Below are 18,025 nucleotides of genomic sequence, written 5' to 3' on the forward strand. Positions count from 1 at the left end.
AGTATTTGGTCTTCTCAAATTATACAAAAGCTCTCCAATACATCAACCAAAATGTCTGTTTACTTAAAACCTAGATCTGCAATGTAAAGCTTGTAGGCAACACAGTAAATATCACTAACATGTTTTTATGTCAAAGTATCAGATTTAGCTGCTAAAGGACACCAAAGGGGTTCAGCAAGGTGTTGGATCAACCTTTACAGTTTTGAATTGATACACATGTGCAGAACCACCACCTCTGTCCCACCCACTCCACAGCCTTACCTGGACAAGCTGCTGTGCTCTCGCTGTAACACACTTGCAAAATAAGAGACACCCATGCAGAGTGGTTTTTCTGCTGGCACTAACTTTATCAGTCAAAAGTCTGCAGTGAAAAGTTTGCAGTGAAAGAAGAAAATTTTCCACTGAAAATCTGATTCCCAAATTCCCATCTCCTGTGCTATGAAGGATGTAGATTTATGTTCCAGACAAACCTTAATAATATTATTAATATTCTGGACCTTCCAGCTGCCTATACATACATACATCTTGTCTGGGGTTATTTCACTTCTAATGACTTCAGAAGTTTTAATATATGGGAGGGAAAAAATCCTTTATATAGTTTACATTTTCTTAGCTTTAATTATTAATTATGATTAACCTTTTAAAATTACTTAATTAATAACCTTTTTTCCTCCCATCCTTTCTAAATTCTCTCATCCCTCCCTATTTCTAACGAAAAGCAGAATCATTTTATGAGACTGTTTATTCCAACAAACTCTTTTGCATATGTGGCTTGGGATCTATATCAGTTACTTTCAAAAATTATCGGTAAAGTTGTGATATAGTATGTTAGTTCTGGCATTTTAACTAACAGTAAGAGCTTAGTAATAATTTTATAAACTGGAATAAATAATTCTTTGTATAATCACTTTCCAAGTGCACAAAGTTATTTAAAAAAAAAATCTATTTGGACAAATGGTGCTCAAGCCTTCCCCCCCATCCTGTGAGGAAAGACATGGGGCTGAAGGCACAAGACCTTTTGCCACCTGCTTTGAAGTAACTGCAGATTAACACCTTTATGGAACAGTGAAGCTCTCCAAGGGAGGCAGGAGCTGTATTTTCTGATGCATATGACCTCATGCTGCTTCTTGCAGGATTACGCCCAATCCAAATGTGTTCCCACAAGCAGAACATTAGAAGACTCCCTCTAGGCATTACACCATCTTCAGAAAGTCAACAGGCAACTTCCCCACAAAAATTATCTTTATTTTAAAATAAATTGAAACCAGACAACAGAAAGCAACAAAGTTACATACAGTGCTGGACAAAGTCTACCATATACATTTTCCAAGAACACTTGAATCAGATTCTGATAGATGTTCTTTGTTCTTCTAGAAGGTAAAAATATCACATCATTACTAACAAAAAAAAAATTAAATGTCAACAATCTTAATCAGCTTATATTTTGCATTGTTTGGATGGCAGTAGATTGGTAACTTGCCTTTTTCTACTCACTTTTAACTCTAATAGGAGAATGTGGACAAAAAATTCCAAGTCAGAAGGCCCTAAAGACCACAGTGCTTGTTCTAAAGGCCACAAGCACAAACTTGGAGGAAAGACCACATTTTAAATAAAAATCACTAAAAAATTTGTATCATTTCACATTTCAGGAAAAAAAAAAAACTATCAAGAAAGAAAAAGAAAAACAAAAAGAAAAAATAATATATTAAGAGCTTGCCCTCCTTAAATTACATGGAAACTCAGATTTAGATAGTTCTGTAGAGGAAAAGATGAGTGTCCAGGAACAGACGACTCTCATAACTCCAATCCCAAAATGTCTCCAGTACAGCAATTCCTGAAATACAGTGCACAAATCTCCAAGTAAAAAAAAAAGGTGGGGCTGGATCAAAAAATTATTTTGAGACAGTTTCTTTGAACATGAAAAGGAAAATTATGTATGGTAAACAATGCAGAAATAGTTATTCCCTATGGTGCTGGGCTAAGCCATTTCTAAACCAGGAGACAAAGGGTGACACTGAAAACTTCAAGCTAGAGGCAGCACCTCTGAGGGTGTGAACACCACTCAGAACTAATTACCCCAGAATTGATGACACACAGCACTAGGCCACTAAAATGACTTCTCTTCTATATAAAGCAGAAGTAATCACTTCCACATAAAGAAGTGAATGTGCATAACACAAGATGTAGTGTAGGATAGTTATATTGCCTTAAAGAGTTCTGCTAAGTACACTTAGTTTCCAATTTTAGGGAAGAGTCTATTCTAATATAGAAAGCTTCTGCCAAAACTTAGCAACTGCAGAATAACTTTAAAATACATCCATTTCTACATCCTCCTGCGTATATCTAATCACATCCAATAGACAAAAAAATTATATGCCCTCTAAACAAACAAAAAAAATTGCATGTTTTGTTAAACAAGTAAAGAGTGTTAGAAGAGAATTTTCACACCCAAGAGCTGATTACTAAATGTTCACCTGTTTACCAGTGGAAAATATTAAGAAATTCATATTAAGTAATGGCAACAAGATGATAACGCATATCAGTGCTGTGTGTTCTGAAAGGTACTCAGTTTTAGTTATCATGAATTGCTACCATCTATCATACATCATTCTATGCAAGATACCTCACCAGCTACCAATCCATAAACAATAATGCTTCACATACTTCATAGAGTAGCTTAAAACACATCATGGTATGAAATAATTTGTATTACATAGTAATTTAATCCCTGGCCACAGGGTTAATGTTGGACAAAGTCTGGAAACTTTTTCCAATTTGAATTACATACATTAACTTTGTCACACACCACAGCACTAATGCATGTATTACATCAGACATGCTCTAATTTAAAATCAAAACAAAAAAGTTGTTGCAAAAATACATGTCACCAATGTGGAACACATTCAAGATTGTATAAAAAGTACTGAACTGATATCCCAAAACAGGTATATTTAAGCAGTACATAAGGAAAGATTAGTTTTAATATGAAACATTCATTTAAGTCACATACAACATGATAAGAAGCATGACTTCCTTTTTTAGAAATGTTACACCAATACTTCTACTGACAGGCAATGTTTATTTATAAAATGTAAGGGATATATTTAATGCAGATGTGTTACTGTATTAAGCTGGAATAAAGATAAATGTTAAAAAGGTGCTACATTTTAACACCACTGATTTTGTAAAAATCTCAAACCATAAAAGCATTTTACTTGCAAATATCACAGGCCCCAAACTGCAAACACTTTAAAACATTCTTGACTATGTGCATGCAGTTTCACTGACTTCATTAATTCTCACATGCTTGAAATTAAGCCTGAAAAATGTGATTACAAAACCGGTTCTTAGATTAAAAACTTCAGAGGTCACAAAGTATAATCTTCTTTGAGCAGCCCCCAAAATTATATTTTTGTTTTAAGTAGAGCAAACTTCATTACTTTTCTCTAGCTTCTTTCATCTGAAGATCTCAAATAATAACTGGGCCTCTAAAGAACCTTTGGAAGTAAGCATCAGTCCCATTTTCTTTCTGAAGAGACAGGCACAAACAGTTAACGTGCTAGTTTCAAGGTGTAGAAGGAATGAGGAAAACAGGAAGAAACAGGATTTTTGCTACCTGCCCTCTAGTCTATATCCAGCACTGTCACTTACATGTTTTCTCATTTAAAATTGGTCACTAGCAAAAAAGTATTAAGGACAGCAGAATCTAATTTATACCTGTTTATTTCAGCCTGGGGAGGAAAAAAATATTTGGGAGCAATATAAGGCTGCATTTCTGATCATGACCAGAAACTATTTAAAAAGGACACAGGCATTTCCCAGAAAAATGTTAAGGTTTGCAAGATTTACAAAATCTTTGCAATATTTTTGGTGTGCAGCACCAGTACAGTCTAAACCACCAGTAATGAAAGAAGCGCATGAGAGTTCAATACAAATTGCTTCATGTATTACAAAAAACCTCACCTATTCTAGTCAGCCCTCCCGCCCTCCCTCCCACCCATCATTCTAGAACTAACTTCTAGTGCTAATCAGCTGACATTTTCCTAGTACCTTACTAATTAAACATGATTGCTGTTTTTCCTGTGCATACTTGAACTACTACTTATTCAACACATGCAGAGAAAACCAAAATATAACTGCTCTCTAGAGAAAGAGTTCAAGTATGCCAAGAGCATATCGGCAGGGCAAGCATATTGGCTGGATGACTTCTGGTGATCTTGTCAGTCCTGTCTCTCAGATCAGTGTGCTAACAAGTGTGGGGTTGGTTGTTCATTTGTTTTTATTTGCTATCATTGACATTTGCTAATGCCTTGAACTTACAGGTTAATAAATGCAGAAAATTTACTGGGTTACAAACCAAATTTAATACCAGTTTAGACAAATGTAAAAGAAACTGTTAGAGTAAGTTTCACAAATACACAATTTAAGGCCTTATAAAATTATATTCCAGTTGATTTTAAGTACTTAAGAACACTATGTTTAAAGACTAATGTCCCAACAACAGCTAATCTAGAAAATAGTTACCTAACTTCATGTTGGGTTGAGGAAAAGATTAAGAAATTCATGCCTATTTTAAATACAATGTCTGCTCCAAAATGTTAAAACATGAATTGGACTTCTGAGAACAAATGCCCCAAAATCCTCTCATAAGAGGCATGGGGTGTGGGAGTGGGAAAGATAACAATATCATCACTGGAGTCTTGGTTGAATTTTCACTGAGCAAAATTTTTATTTCATTTACATTATTGTAGGTGTGAACCAGCTCCATTATGTTCACAGTGCTAATTGTTGCAGAGATTAAACTGATTCCCAGAGGAACAAATCTATCTAAACAAGGTTTGGTTTAATTACTACTTCAGATACCAAAAGCAAATTCAAACCGTCTGTCAGTCATTAGGAAAACTACTGAAGAATAAATCTCTCTAACAAAGGTTGTTGCTTGTTTGGCTTTTTGTTGGTGATTTTAAAATCACACCTCTAAAAACCACAAGATTAAGTCTAGTTTATGTACTAAATTAAAGCAACCAGTGATGAAAACAGAAGCTCTGGATCTATCTTACACTTTATATCCCCATACAGGAAAATTTTTAAGATATGAAATATGTCACTTACACTTTAGGCATTATTTTCTTTTTCCTGATGAGAGGCAAGCAAAAAAACAAACAACAACAAAACAAACAAAAAAACAAAAAAAAGAAACCAAAACAAAAGGTAGGGTAATACTGCACTTTTAAGTTTAAAGCAAAACTTTTCACTTTTGAAATAAAACAAGTTGTGTAGATTTGCACAGTATCTTCCAGGAACGTACACAGGAGAGCCCATTTAAAATCAAACACGACAGTGAACTATCAAACAGGCCTTACTTTCACTCATTAGCATGGCTTACCATAAAAACTACCTCTTTATTAGATTACTGTATTCTCTATAAACTCCTATATCTCTCATCATCACAGATATGAAAAATTTATCACATTAAAAGTCATTACCATGACTAGTACCTGTAAGCTTGACATATGATTTAATTGCTGTTTATAGACTGCTTCCAGCACAGTGGTACATATTCCAAGCAGAATCTGTTATCACAGTGCCTCCTTTTATTAATTCAAAACATTTCTCTCAAAATAAACTTTTTCAATTGCACATGCAACTTCATCACACTGCTAAGGCTGAAGTGTTCAAGGCTGGATGCTTCCCAACATTTAAAAAAAAAGGGGAGTTATTTTTAAGATCAAGAATAAGATCAAATCACCCTTATTAAAATAGAATTTCTTAGCATCACATATGAAGCTCTAGTGCCATTCATATTTGTTAGTAGGATATCAGGTTTATCAAAGGAGATAAAGTTCTGACTACTTAAGTTCTGATGTGAACTAAACTCACCTGATATGACAGCTGTATTTTCTTTCTTCACCTTAGATTTCCCACCCCCTCTGGCTATAGGCAGTGGTGGGAATTTAGTTTCAAGACTTTGCTAGGCAAATTATCATGCAATTCAGAGCCTGTGCAGAGCACACTCCATTGCCTTGCTCCCTCCTTCATGCCAAGTGGACTGTGTAAGCTCAGGGTGACTGAGCAGGCTGGAGCTGACAGCCTTAGAAACTGGGCAGGATTTTCCGTGCACTATTTCATCCACAATTCTCAGGCAGCACTGAGGCAGGAGACTGGAACCATCAGTGAGAAAGAATGAGAGAGAGGTGCATGACTGCACAACCGTGTCAGATGCAAAGACTGTATCCCAAGGTATGTCCTCGAGATAAATGAATTAAGGTTACATGTGCAACCTTAGTTTTGGCATTCTCTAGATTTAAAGCAGTAGACTTCATAAACTCAATGTGTTCTTTTTCCAATTTAATCCCATTTCACAACAATTTCCAAATAATGCAAGACCTATAAAGAGCCTTCAGCAAGTAATTGCTGAGAAGTCAAGAGATTATTGCCTTTTCAAGGAAACAGAAATATGTAATAGTTAGTGGCTTTCATTATGTTACTAAGCATGAATTCATGATTTTCGAATAGCACATTAATGCTTTGCTTCAAAAATAGGAAAAAGCATATACAAAATTCTCTGTATTTACCCTAAAATAACAACTATTAGTACTGCACATTCCTCCATGTCATCTCTACTATATTCAAAGAAAGGCTATCAAGAACATGAATAACAGACATTCACGCCAAAAGAAAAAAACAAAGTAATGAGTACTTGCAAATATAGTACCATTAAAACCAAGCACTAAATGCTAGCGTTAGTTAACACTTTAATACACACTAGCAAATTAGGGCTATTCACACAGGCACATTTTTTCCTTCAATAATATTGTCAATGCCATCCTACTTCCGATCAATTGTCAGTTACAGTTTAATCAGAAACAAAAAATATTCCATCTTGTAAAACATTTGCACACATAAAACTAAGAGTACAAAAGCTGAGATGGAAGTTTATGAATGAAAACAGATTAGGGGAAAAAAAGATGACAGCAATCAAACACAACTGATTGTCTGCAGAAAGTGAAGTACCCAATTTGTAACCGAATTTTCATAGCAAGTATTTGCTCCACTAGCACCCATTCAGGCTGTCAGCCCTCTGTGTTCAGTGCAGGTGGTCCTGCAGTCTCTCTCGTGCGCATTAACTGCACATCCTTGTCTGCCATGCAAGTGTCACAGCCCCACACTGCCGATGCCTCTGCCGTGAGAAGGCCATAGGCTGACTCTGTCATGCCTGTACAGATCCGATGGAACCGTTTTTGACAAGAGGCTTCACACAGGATGGCATCCTGGTCATCATTGACTTCATGTGTACAAATTCCACATGGGTAGACGGGTTCAGAGGACGAGTGTCCGTGCCGGCTGGGATGGAGGGGTGTTTTGCTGCTCTTTTCAGAGTTGCATCCTTCAGCAGTACCTCGAGGCTGGCGGGACTTGCTCTGAGTCCCATTTGAGTGGCCAGCATTGGTGTTATCAGCACTGTTAGAATGGCTGTTATCCTGATTTACCACATTGTTTCGAGTAATATTTTTCAGTTCACTGTTACCTTGACTCACAACGTCCTCTGTCCTATGATGATGCTGATGAGCAGCAGTGTTCTGGCTGGATGCTTTGCTTGCACCTTGACTAAAGTCTTGCTTTTGTGCTGATGATTTCGTCTGGTTGTACGTGTTTGGTGGAGGAACAAAAGAATGGTTTGACTCTAGCTGAGAATTTGGAAAATTTGGATTGTTTCCAGGACCAAAGTTAGCTGGCACATCAGGGTGAGGTATCTGACCTGAATGGCCAAAGTTCTCCCCAGGATTTGGCCTGAAATGTTGAGCAGGCATATTGACATTTTGATTTATCTGACCACTGCTATATGGTGGTTGATTCCCAAAACCTGGATTATCATGTGGACCAAAGCTGAAAGAGTGGGGTCGACTAAAACCCATGCCAACAGGGTTTTGGGGAAGAGGATGTGGCTGATTTCTGAGGGAGTAAGAACCACCATATGGTGAAGACACTCTGGGCAGCATGTGAGGTGGCATTCTGAAAGTGTTATAGCCTCCAAAGCCAGGATAACCAGGATTACTAAAATATGGATTTCCTGAAGGAAGTGGTTTATAAGACACAGTATTATAGTTGTCATCAAATGGATTTGCAGCTACAAGGTGGTCAGAACTTGGGTTCGGTGGTGGAGCATATTCAGATGGAGGAGGAAATGATGACCCCTATAAACATTTTAAATACAACACTTTAATTAGTTTTAGTATTTCCCTGCAAGACACACCAACCACAAAGGCTCTGGATTAGCAATATAACTGCTGAAAGAACTGTTCAGCTGTTGTGTAAAATTCATCCACTGTACCCTGCCAGGCTGTCTGAAATTTCAGTACAGAGGCAGGAGAGGAGCTTGGGCTCCAAATAATGTGGTGATTTATAGTAGGCTCAGTGTTTTAAAAAGTTTGCAGTTCAAAATACTACTTGATATGTGATTTCTATTTCATAATCCTTTACAAAAGACAAGGAACAATACAGAAATTCAACTGTCACAAACACATACACAAAGTATTTCCAAATGTTGAAGAGCAGATTTGAACCATTTCCTTAATTTCATTTTGGGTTCATGTTACTGAATATACATCTCTTAAGACACCCCACTTCTATGAGGATATACAAACCTAATGGCACTATAACCCTAAAAAAGGCATTTAGAATATAGGAGTCAGCAGACTGATATTTTCTATAGTCTGCGGACTATTCCATGGTGTACATTTCTATACCAAACAGAGCATTCAGTGATTGTGGGCAGTCTGCAAAGCATAGTCAGTAGGTATGAAACATGAGGCTTATGTTCTGGTTACAGAGCATAATCAAGTGTTCAATGGAGGCCAGAGTCTGTTTAAATGTCACCAGTGCAGTCATACAATTCAAATTCATTCTAGACTAGCCTGTAGGGAACATCTACTGGGTTCACCCTCACACTAACTGTGGTCACAGAAAGCACTTCTTCCTAAGCACTAATAAACTAAGACTGAAAATTCATTTTTTTAAAAAAATTGCTGCAGTGCAAAGTTAAACCTCATCAGAAGGAACACAAGCTAATCTGCATGTCCTCTATAGTTATTACCACCAGAACACAAGGAAACTCCACCAAGAAAGAGGTGTGAAACCTTGCAAAGTAACTGAATATTTCTCAGAGAAGGTTTCAGCATGACTACTTTAAAACAAAACAAAAATGAAGAAAACAGATCCACATCTCAATGGACTCTGCATAGGCTTAACAGAAGGTGATTGTTTCACCTACATAAATAAAGATACTGCCCACTGGGCAGTACCAAATTAACAGATACACCCACTCAAAGCTGACTGAACACACAAAGGAAAACTCAGCACTATAGACATCCAATTGCTTGAGATATTTTGTATTGAGTCTTTCTTTTCTGGAAAATAAAACTGCCTAGAAATGTCACATTGCAGCAATTCACTGGAAAGGAGCTGTACCTGCCTTAGCTTTTGCTTGAAAATCACCTGGGGTGTATGCCAAGAGTTTGGTGAAAGCATTAAGAAACTGCACTGATGCATTAGCCCACAAACCTACACATACAGAAGTAGTCTCATGGCAACTACTCCTGCTGTACAGATTTCTACCAATGGCTACAAAGTCATTAAAACAAGTCTGTCACAGAATCAAATCCCTGTGGTAAAAATACAAGTTGTTGCAGTCTCACTGTGCTCCTTTCTTTACATGTCTTTGGCAACTTACACAGATTAAAAAAACTTCATCACAAAAAATTAGTATTTAGGAAGATTTCAACTTCGAAGTAAAACTGAAATATTTGGTATGTAGCTGCTATTTGTGATAACAAACTGACATTCTGAACAATGAGAGCAAACAACATTTGAGTGCACTGTTTATTAAGATTCAAATGAAGCAAAGGGAATTTACCTGTGTATTTGCTTTGCGCTTTTTCTTATCAGGGCTTCCAAGCTGAACTCCTGGTCCTCCTAACCCATCCAATCCACTGTCACCACCTACAAGATGTTAATGCAACAGTGCATTAATTTTCTTGCAGACTGTATTGTAAGTTTGCCTGTAACTACCATAGCCTCAGATATCTGTTACAAATACTGAACTTGCATTGACTCTGGTGCCTTATGTTGCAAGTGCTAACAGAGCACACATCTGGAGGGAAGCTAACATCCCTCCTACACCTCTGTCTACTACCACTTTGACGCCCCCCTCATGCTCATTCTTATTGAAATAAACACTTCTGCTTATTTTTTTTTATCTGTCACTTGGTTCTTAACATCTTCACGTCACCAGTTAGAAGTAATTCAGGTTTGCACAAATCCTAAAACTTTCAAAAGAACTGCAAAAAGCCAAGTCTGAGATTCACATCTTATTTAACTCACATAGACACAGCATTTATCAAACTTAGTGTAGCAATACACAACAGAGTGTTACAGTCCACCAGGAAGGAAAAGCAAGCAGTAGTAGATCCATGAACAGAAACCACTGAAAACTTGCCATGTTGTTTAGACAAATCCCCAGTGTATCAAATCTAAATTTCACTAAATGCAAGACTGGATCAAACAAAAAGACACCTGCCAATAATAAGTGAACCAGCCCACCTCTGGAGAAACCTCACAGAATAACTGAGCAAGGCTGTCCTGGCACAGAAGAAGTAAGGAATGTTCATTTCACTGGTTGCTCAATCAGACTTGACTCTGAGAAATACAAAGACATATCTGTACTTCACATGGGATTTTTCACCTTTCACAACAATGGGACAAGCTCTCAAATTTGTATAAATTGTGGCTTTCATTTTTAAAACCCTAGCCAGAGATGACAAATAAATCTAGCACACTCATTATTATCCCAGTCAGTCTTCTTGGGGCTCAAGTGAAATTGCCACGATATGGGAATGCAAAGAAAACCCTGAGCTGAAGTATGAGAAGCATTTTCAGATGATACAAGAGCAACGCATGTTAAAGTACTAACATCATTATATTAAGAAACTATATTAATTCTTTTTTTCCTGGGCCCATTAAGATAATAGCTTATTTGCTATATATATTTGTTATATAAATATATAGTAACACCACAGAACAGTAAGCAGGCAATCCATCCTAAAAATTTTACTGTTGTTTGTTTAAAATTGATATTCAGAATACGAGTCAAGCTTCATCAAGATGCAAGCATCCAGCTGAACACACAGGTCTTCATTACCAAAGACAACCTGGAGATAACTGTGAATTAACAACAGTATTATGCAAAGCAGCACAGCGTATGACATTACACTGCTCTGTTAGACAAGTGCTCCCAGCAGACAGGTAAACCAGCTTTAGGACTATTCAGCAATGTAACACTAAATCTCTTCTCACAGGGAAGCAGCAGTCCTACTGTACCCAGACGAAAATACCTAAGTTATTTGAAATACTCCTGATCCAAGGAGGCCTGACTAATCTTCATTCCTAGCACTTCCTTTCTCCCTGCCTCCCTTTTTTTTTTTTTTTTTTGAGGTTTCAGGGAATTCACCAGTCCTACTTCAAGTTAGAAACCAATTCTGCCTGTTTTAATAAGTTCCTTTTGGCTCTAGCTGTCACTATTGAAATTTGATTTTATTTTTCATTACATACAAGGAAGATACATAGATATCCCAGATCAACACCTAACAAATTTTAAGTCTGAATTTAAAGTCAAGGGCATGACGTCACAACCAAGTTCTCAAAATAAGCTCATACTTGCACATAGCATATTGTGGTCTAAGATACCATCAGAGAAAGGGATTACTCTTTAAAAAGAGACCTTTTTTTGTCTTGATTTAGAATATAAAACCCTGCATATACTAGTGTGCTATGAAGCATTACCACTGCATTACCTGTGGATACTAAATGATTACAGCATAAAGTTTTACATAAAGAATGATGGCAAATTTCCCCTAAATTTCAACTCTATAAATCCTCTTCTTTATAATCTATTTTCTCAAAATAGATTCAAAAAGTGTTCCTGCACTTTCTATGGGCTTCTTCTCCAGCATTCCTACAAGCTTCTACTAAATTTAGTGTAAGATTGCACTGTGAACACTAATCCTTAAGACTGCATAAATCACACTTCTATCCATGTCCCTGTACTCTTGAAGCACAAATGATGTTAACCAGATAGTAAAATATTCCAAATATCCAAATTTAATAAATTCAACAGCAAGCAGCACAGACATCAGTAAATTTGTGATCAAGTAGAATACTGAGGGTCATACGCAAGTGCTGGTTTACAGTAGCTGAATTTAAAAATTTCATAAAACTACATATAAATTCCCTCTCTGGGATATCATTCTTCATAAACATAAGCATATGAACATTAGAATTCTAGTGACAAGTTTCATCAATTTCTACCTGAATTACTTTCATCAGCAAAGCCATTCACATGCCTCGGTTTACAGAAGGGAGTCCTGTGTCTGCAAAGGCACAAAGCTTTTGTATTTTCAGTTTTCACTGTGTGAGGCCAATGTTTAATTCAGCCCGAAGAATTTATATTTTCCCTGTGGGTTCTATAATGATTTAATTTATACATGAAAGGAAACAGAATGTTAGTCCTAGCATACCTCCAAAAAAGAGTGAATAAGGCTCATTTTCATGAAGCCAAAATAAACTTTCCACAAAGTCACTTTTAGTACCTACCACACAGACTTTCATTAAAGGTGTACCAAGCATTTTGGAATGCTGCACTAATGAAAAATTATTCATTGTCCGAGACTAATTTTTCAGGCAAAAATACAATCCTTTTGACTGGGACATCATCTATCTCATGGATCTAAAGATATAAATACATATTTGATAGCTATTCACCTATTAAGCTACAGATAAAATTAATTTCAGACATTCACACTTGGGCAAAGGAGAAGAGATAAGCCTCATATTCTCTTTTACTTCATGCATACCTAAGATGGACATTTTCAGTGTTAATTAGGAGAATTGCAAGTTGTAGCTTTGTTTACACATTAAGGGATTTTAACTTTGCTTGTAATTTATGCCACACTTAACATATCATACTTCATATACAGTATGGAGTATTTTCATATTCACTAACAAATCTCTGTCTAGGTTTTTAAAGGATGGATGCCAGAGTCTTTTTAAACAGTGCTTTATCTCAGCAAGACCATTTTCCCAAGAAACATAAATGACTGAATAAACTTTTCATTATAGACAGAAAACTAAAAATAGTCTAATTTCAACCAGATTTGGTGAGCCTATTCTGTGGCCCTGAGACTGTAAACAATTTTGATATTAAGCTGTAATCGGGTGGAACTTGGTGGGTAACTCTGGCATGTGAAACCATATATGCTTAAATATTTGCAGAATCAGGGCTTGAGACTGGAGGAGCCTAATGAATCCCAGTCCCCTTTGTAACACTGCTGTGTGTTTTCATTCTCCCATTTTCAAGCTTGCAATCCAGCTGTTATTATAACAGTTTTAGAAAAGCAAACTGTAAATCAATGACAATATGCACCGTGGAATCCACACCTTTTCCCACTTATCCAAGCAGAAAAAAAAGCTTGAAACATCAAGAACAATAGAATTCCAGGATCAAAACTGGAAGCAAGAAAAGGAGAAGCACTAAATTGCAAATCTTATAATTTTGCCATGATTTTCACTCAACTCACATCCTGCTATCTTTGATTATTTCATTCAGAAAGGCATGTCTGTGCCTAAGGACTATCAGGACTCAACTATCTCTACGCAGGCTGATGTGCCACTGCCATTAAAGTCAGCTGCACTGCCGAAGTCAGAGGAGACCCTGCATTTTTGCCCTTCTCACTACACCTCTCAAAGAAACGCATACTCAAACCTCACCAGAGCCATACACCAGTGCTATTAGTAAAAAATAATATTATGATATTTTTTCTTTTCCCGCCGAAAAGGGAGAGAAAAACCCCAACTAGACTAAGCACAGGAGCCAAGACTGGGAGCAGAAGAGCGAACACTCAAGTGTAATTTATGGGCTCTGCATCAGCACGAACTCGGACATGTGGCACCGCCGCCGTATTCCCTTGCACCAGCAGTATGCTCGCTGCATACTAATGTGCTGCACATCCCCAGACACACAAGAGACAGGACCGCACGCCGCCCTCCCCCGCGGGGCACACCTGCGCGCACAGCGAGCCCCGGAGCTGCATTTCAAGGCCCGCAGGCTGCGGGAGCCCGCGGGGCCCGGCCGGGCCCCACCGACCAAACTTCGAGCGGCCCCCGCACCGCCGGCCCCGCCGCAGCCGCAGGGAGGGACCGCGGCGGGGGCGGCCCGGCCCGCGCTGCGCCGCGCGGCGAGGGGAGCCCGGCGGGCAGCGGCGGTGCGCGCATCCCGCGCCTCGGCCAGCGCTCCGCACGGGAGCCAGGCCCCAGCGGCGGCCGCCCCCGGGCCCGGCCCAGCCCCCGCCGTACCTCGGGATCTCTTCAGCGCGATGGGGTCCTTCTCCTGTTCCGCTGACATTACAGACAGCAGCGCATGGCTCCCAGGGCGGCAAGAATCGGGGCTCTTTGATGCTGCTGCCGCCGCCGCCGCCGGCCCGCACCCCGCCCCCTCCGCCCCCGCCTCCTCCGCCGCCGCCCCCGCCCGCTGCTGCCGTAGCCGCCGCCGCCCCAGCAGCGGAGCTACGAGACTTTGCAAAGTTTGGGAGCGGGAGGGCTCCGCTGCAGCCCGCGGCGGGGGCCAGGCCCGGCGGGGTCCGGCGAGCGGAGCGCCGCTGCCCTGAGGCCGCCCGGGGGTCCGCGGAGCGCCGAGCCGCGCCGGGCACGGCCCCCGCAGGCTGCGGGCGCCCGCCTCGCCCGGCCCCCGCCGCCGGGGCTGCCGGGCCCCGCGCAGCGCCCCCGCCGGACACGGCGCCGCTCAGCGCGCCGAGCCCCCGCTGCCCGCCGGCTCCCGGGCGCGCAGGGGCGGCAGCGCCCGCGGGGCGCTCCGCGGGGCTCCCCCTGCTCCCGCCAGGAGCGCGGTGGGACTGCCGGCCCCGGCCGCGCCGCCGCTCGGAACAAAGGCGCCGCGCTGGGGCGGCTCCGCCGGCGCCACCACCCTCAGCTCGGCTACCGCTGAGGCTCGGTCCGGCCGCGGGACAGCCGCGGGGCGGGCCGGGGCCGGCAGTGCCCCGTGAGCGCGGGGGCTGCGGCAGGAGCGGGGCAGGGGCCGCCCCGGCCGCCGCGAAGGGAGGCGCTGGCCGGGACCGGGTCTGGGCCGCGCCGCGGGGCCGTCAGCGGTTCCACGGTGCGGCACGTGCCTCACGGCTCCGTCCCGTCGCCCGGCTGCGGCTCCCGTTCTCCCAGCCCACGCGGGCCGGGGTCTGGAGCGCTGGAGCATCGCGCTCCGGCGGCTCCCGGGCAGGCGGGACACCTTCCGCAGGAAGGGGCTCCCTCACACAGGTGTCACCCACCGGCCGGGTCTCTGGCCTCGGGGTACCGCACAAACCACTGAGCCCAGCCGGTGCCCTTGGCAGCGTCAGTAAACCCTGTGGAACCCTTGATAAATCGCTGCCGGTATCGGTGTGTTTTTGTGCAAACACATTCTGTCTCAGTTTCCCTTCTTCTGAAGTGACCGCGTTTTAGAGTTGTTATATACGGAGTTCTTGATCTGCATCAAAATTGTTAATCAGCTGCATTAAAAGTACCGTTTGAATAAAGATTTATTCTCCCTATAAGGATAAAAAATGCCCAGCTGTACAGTATGGGGCTTGCTCATATGTCTGATGTCAAAATACTTGGCAGTGCTATTTTTTTATGTACCTTCTTGTTAGATGGACAGTTTATACTTTTCCAGTATTTTGAACACTTTTTCTGAGGGGAAAAAGTTACATTCATGTAAAGTTTAAGATAGTGGTATGGCTACTACTTGGTTTGACATGCAAAATGCAAAAGTAAAGTGGAAGAAGCAATTTATGTTGATTTCTGTCCTTCCCTAGAGATCATTTTTATTTGTCCACAATCTCTTACTTTGCGGGGATCCCAGATGCACGTACCTCGAAGTACAGCACACCACCAGTATCCTCAGGGGATGTGCTGCTTGATTTTGTGTGATTTTACTGAAGAGAAGTAGAGCCTGTTATTAGCAAGGTGGGTGTGAGCTTGTCTATATTTGGAGGAAGATGTGCCTTATCTGTGAAGAGATTTGCATTTTCTGTGGCAGAGCCTGCTGCAGGCCCAGCTGATTCTCCCAGGGCTGCCTGAGCTTTGTGCACGGCTGCCGTGTAATGGCATGTAGACTGTAATTATGGATGTGCAGATTGATGTCACTGAGTCTATAAAGATTCCTTCAGAGAGATTGTCTGCATCAGAAATGTGAGCTGGGAATTCAGATTTAACCCAGTGCTCTAGTTGCAAAAAATTATGTCTGTTTTGTTCATCCAAATTCAGCTTTTAACTGTCTCAGGTCTTTTGTGAACAGTTTGTGAGAATCCTGTTGGACTCACTTGTAAACTCTCATTGGAAATAGCTGATGGGGCATCTGAAAGGAACTAATTCACTGGCTCAGGTGCCTGCTACACCAGCATTCCAAATACTTCCTAAAAATCTACAGGAGTTCTCATTATGACATGCTCTTCACCACCTGATAAGCCTCACTGCTCATTGGTTGTCCTTAAAATTACTCCAACATTTCTTCCTCTCAAAAGCTGGCATTAATTAAGAAGGCTTAGGGGTAGCTAGTTACCAACCTTCCAACACTTAGGTGGAAGTTACCAAGAAAAGAGAGACAAAGCTCTTCACAGGAGAGTGTAACAGAAAAATTAGACCCATAATTTGAAATGAGCTTCCAATGGGGCAAAACCCACAATAGCCAAATTCAGCATTGGACTTGCTTTGTGCAAGACCTAAAGTCAAGACCTCCAAAGTCCTTTTGAATTGTAATGATGCTGTCATTCTGAAATAATGTTCTTCTTTTCAACAATAACCAACCACACAGAAAGCTCTTCCTCCCTGCCAGAGTACTTTGTTGTGAACAAACACTGTTGTTCGGTATAACCAGTCCTGACTGTGAAAAGGGTGGTGTTGGTGACATAACAGTAATTTCAACCATGTGAAGACCTTCAACCATTCATCAGACCTAAAAATGTTATTTAGTACAGAGAAGCTGATTTGATAACTTTTAGTTTCTTTTTCATCTGAATTCAGGTTAAAAAGAAGTTTACTAAAAAAGTGTTTTTGTGCAAAATACAGGAAGGCAGAGGAATTTTTTTACTAATTGTTTTCATAGCATGTGAACATTCAACATTGTCTAACATTTCAGGAGACAAATATCAATTAGACTTGGATCCATGACAGATTTTTATAGCATTTTTTTTTATGTTTCACTGCATATCTCAGGAGCAGGGAGTAGCAGAGAATAGAAGCCCATTTTGACTACATATGAATGTATGCAGAAGTGCTGGTGGAAAACATATAAACACCTTAGAGAAATTTACTGATGTTTAAGGAATTCAGAAAAGAAAAAATTAAAGTATTTTGTTCTCTTTGATTTTATGGAGGCCAAGATATTATCTCAGAGGAACAAAATTAGGAAATGAAAAAGTATTACATCAGAAGAAAAAAAGCTAGAAGCTGGCTAAATTGTGTAAACTGTGCCACTTCCAGCACCAGGGGAAAATCCAGATGTTTTTCTATCATGTAAGCGATGTATTTTTGAAAGTACAGAAAATTCTCAAATACACACAGAGCTTTTTTCTGATTTACCAGCTCATTGCAACTGGTAAATTTATTTATTTACTAGCTCATTTCCTACACAGAGAGAAATCAAGCCCTGTGCAATGGACATGGAGCTGGGAGACCAGCAGCTTCTGTAGAAGAGCAGTGCCAGGGTGGGTTTCCTGGCGTATGGACACACAAATTGAGCAGCCAGTAGTCTCTCCCACATGGATAGAAAGTGTTAAGCTGGAAAAAAAGGGACACATTTAAGGAAATTGGGATTGAAATTGTCTTAGCCTGTGACAGTATTCCAGCATCAGTAGATTTGGTTCCCCCGCTCACTATGAGGGAAAAAGTACAATAATTTTTCTAAAAAGCTTCTTTTCATGTTATACAA

At 40.5% G+C, this 18,025-nt stretch overlaps 1 protein-coding gene across 1 annotated transcript; it reads right to left on the reverse strand.

Annotated features, from left to right (window-relative positions):
* Positions 1-1,224: 1,224 nt before the first annotated feature.
* On the reverse strand, positions 1,225-14,550 carry PYGO1 (pygopus family PHD finger 1). Its single transcript, XM_086848920.1, has 3 exons — positions 14,407-14,550; positions 9,914-9,999; positions 1,225-8,195 (listed from the first exon to the last, which is right to left on the reverse strand). The coding sequence occupies exons 1-3, from the start codon at positions 14,453-14,455 to the stop codon at positions 7,074-7,076; spliced, it is 1,257 nt and encodes a 418-aa protein (XP_086705046.1). The 5' UTR covers positions 14,456-14,550; the 3' UTR covers positions 1,225-7,073.
* Between the last annotated feature and the right edge of the window lie 3,475 nt (positions 14,551-18,025).

The sequence above is a fragment of the Cyanistes caeruleus genome, chromosome 13, assembly GCF_971803275.1.
Source record: "Cyanistes caeruleus chromosome 13, bCyaCae1.hap1.1, whole genome shotgun sequence".
Classification (NCBI taxonomy): Eukaryota; Metazoa; Chordata; class Aves; order Passeriformes; family Paridae; genus Cyanistes; species Cyanistes caeruleus.

Bases quoted from the DNA above. Each gene is read 5' to 3' on its own strand.
- PYGO1 (XM_086848920.1), bottom strand. From the start codon at position 14,455: ATGTCAGCGGAACAGGAGAAGGACCCCATCGCGCTGAAGAGATCCCGA. The intron at 10,000-14,406 runs GTACGGCGGGGG...AACATCTTGTAG, and splicing joins CGCGCTGAAGAGATCCCGAG to GTGGTGACAGTGGATTGGAT. The intron at 8,196-9,913 runs GTAAATTCCCTT...AAATGTTTATAG, and splicing joins AGCGCAAAGCAAATACACAG to GGGTCATCATTTCCTCCTCC.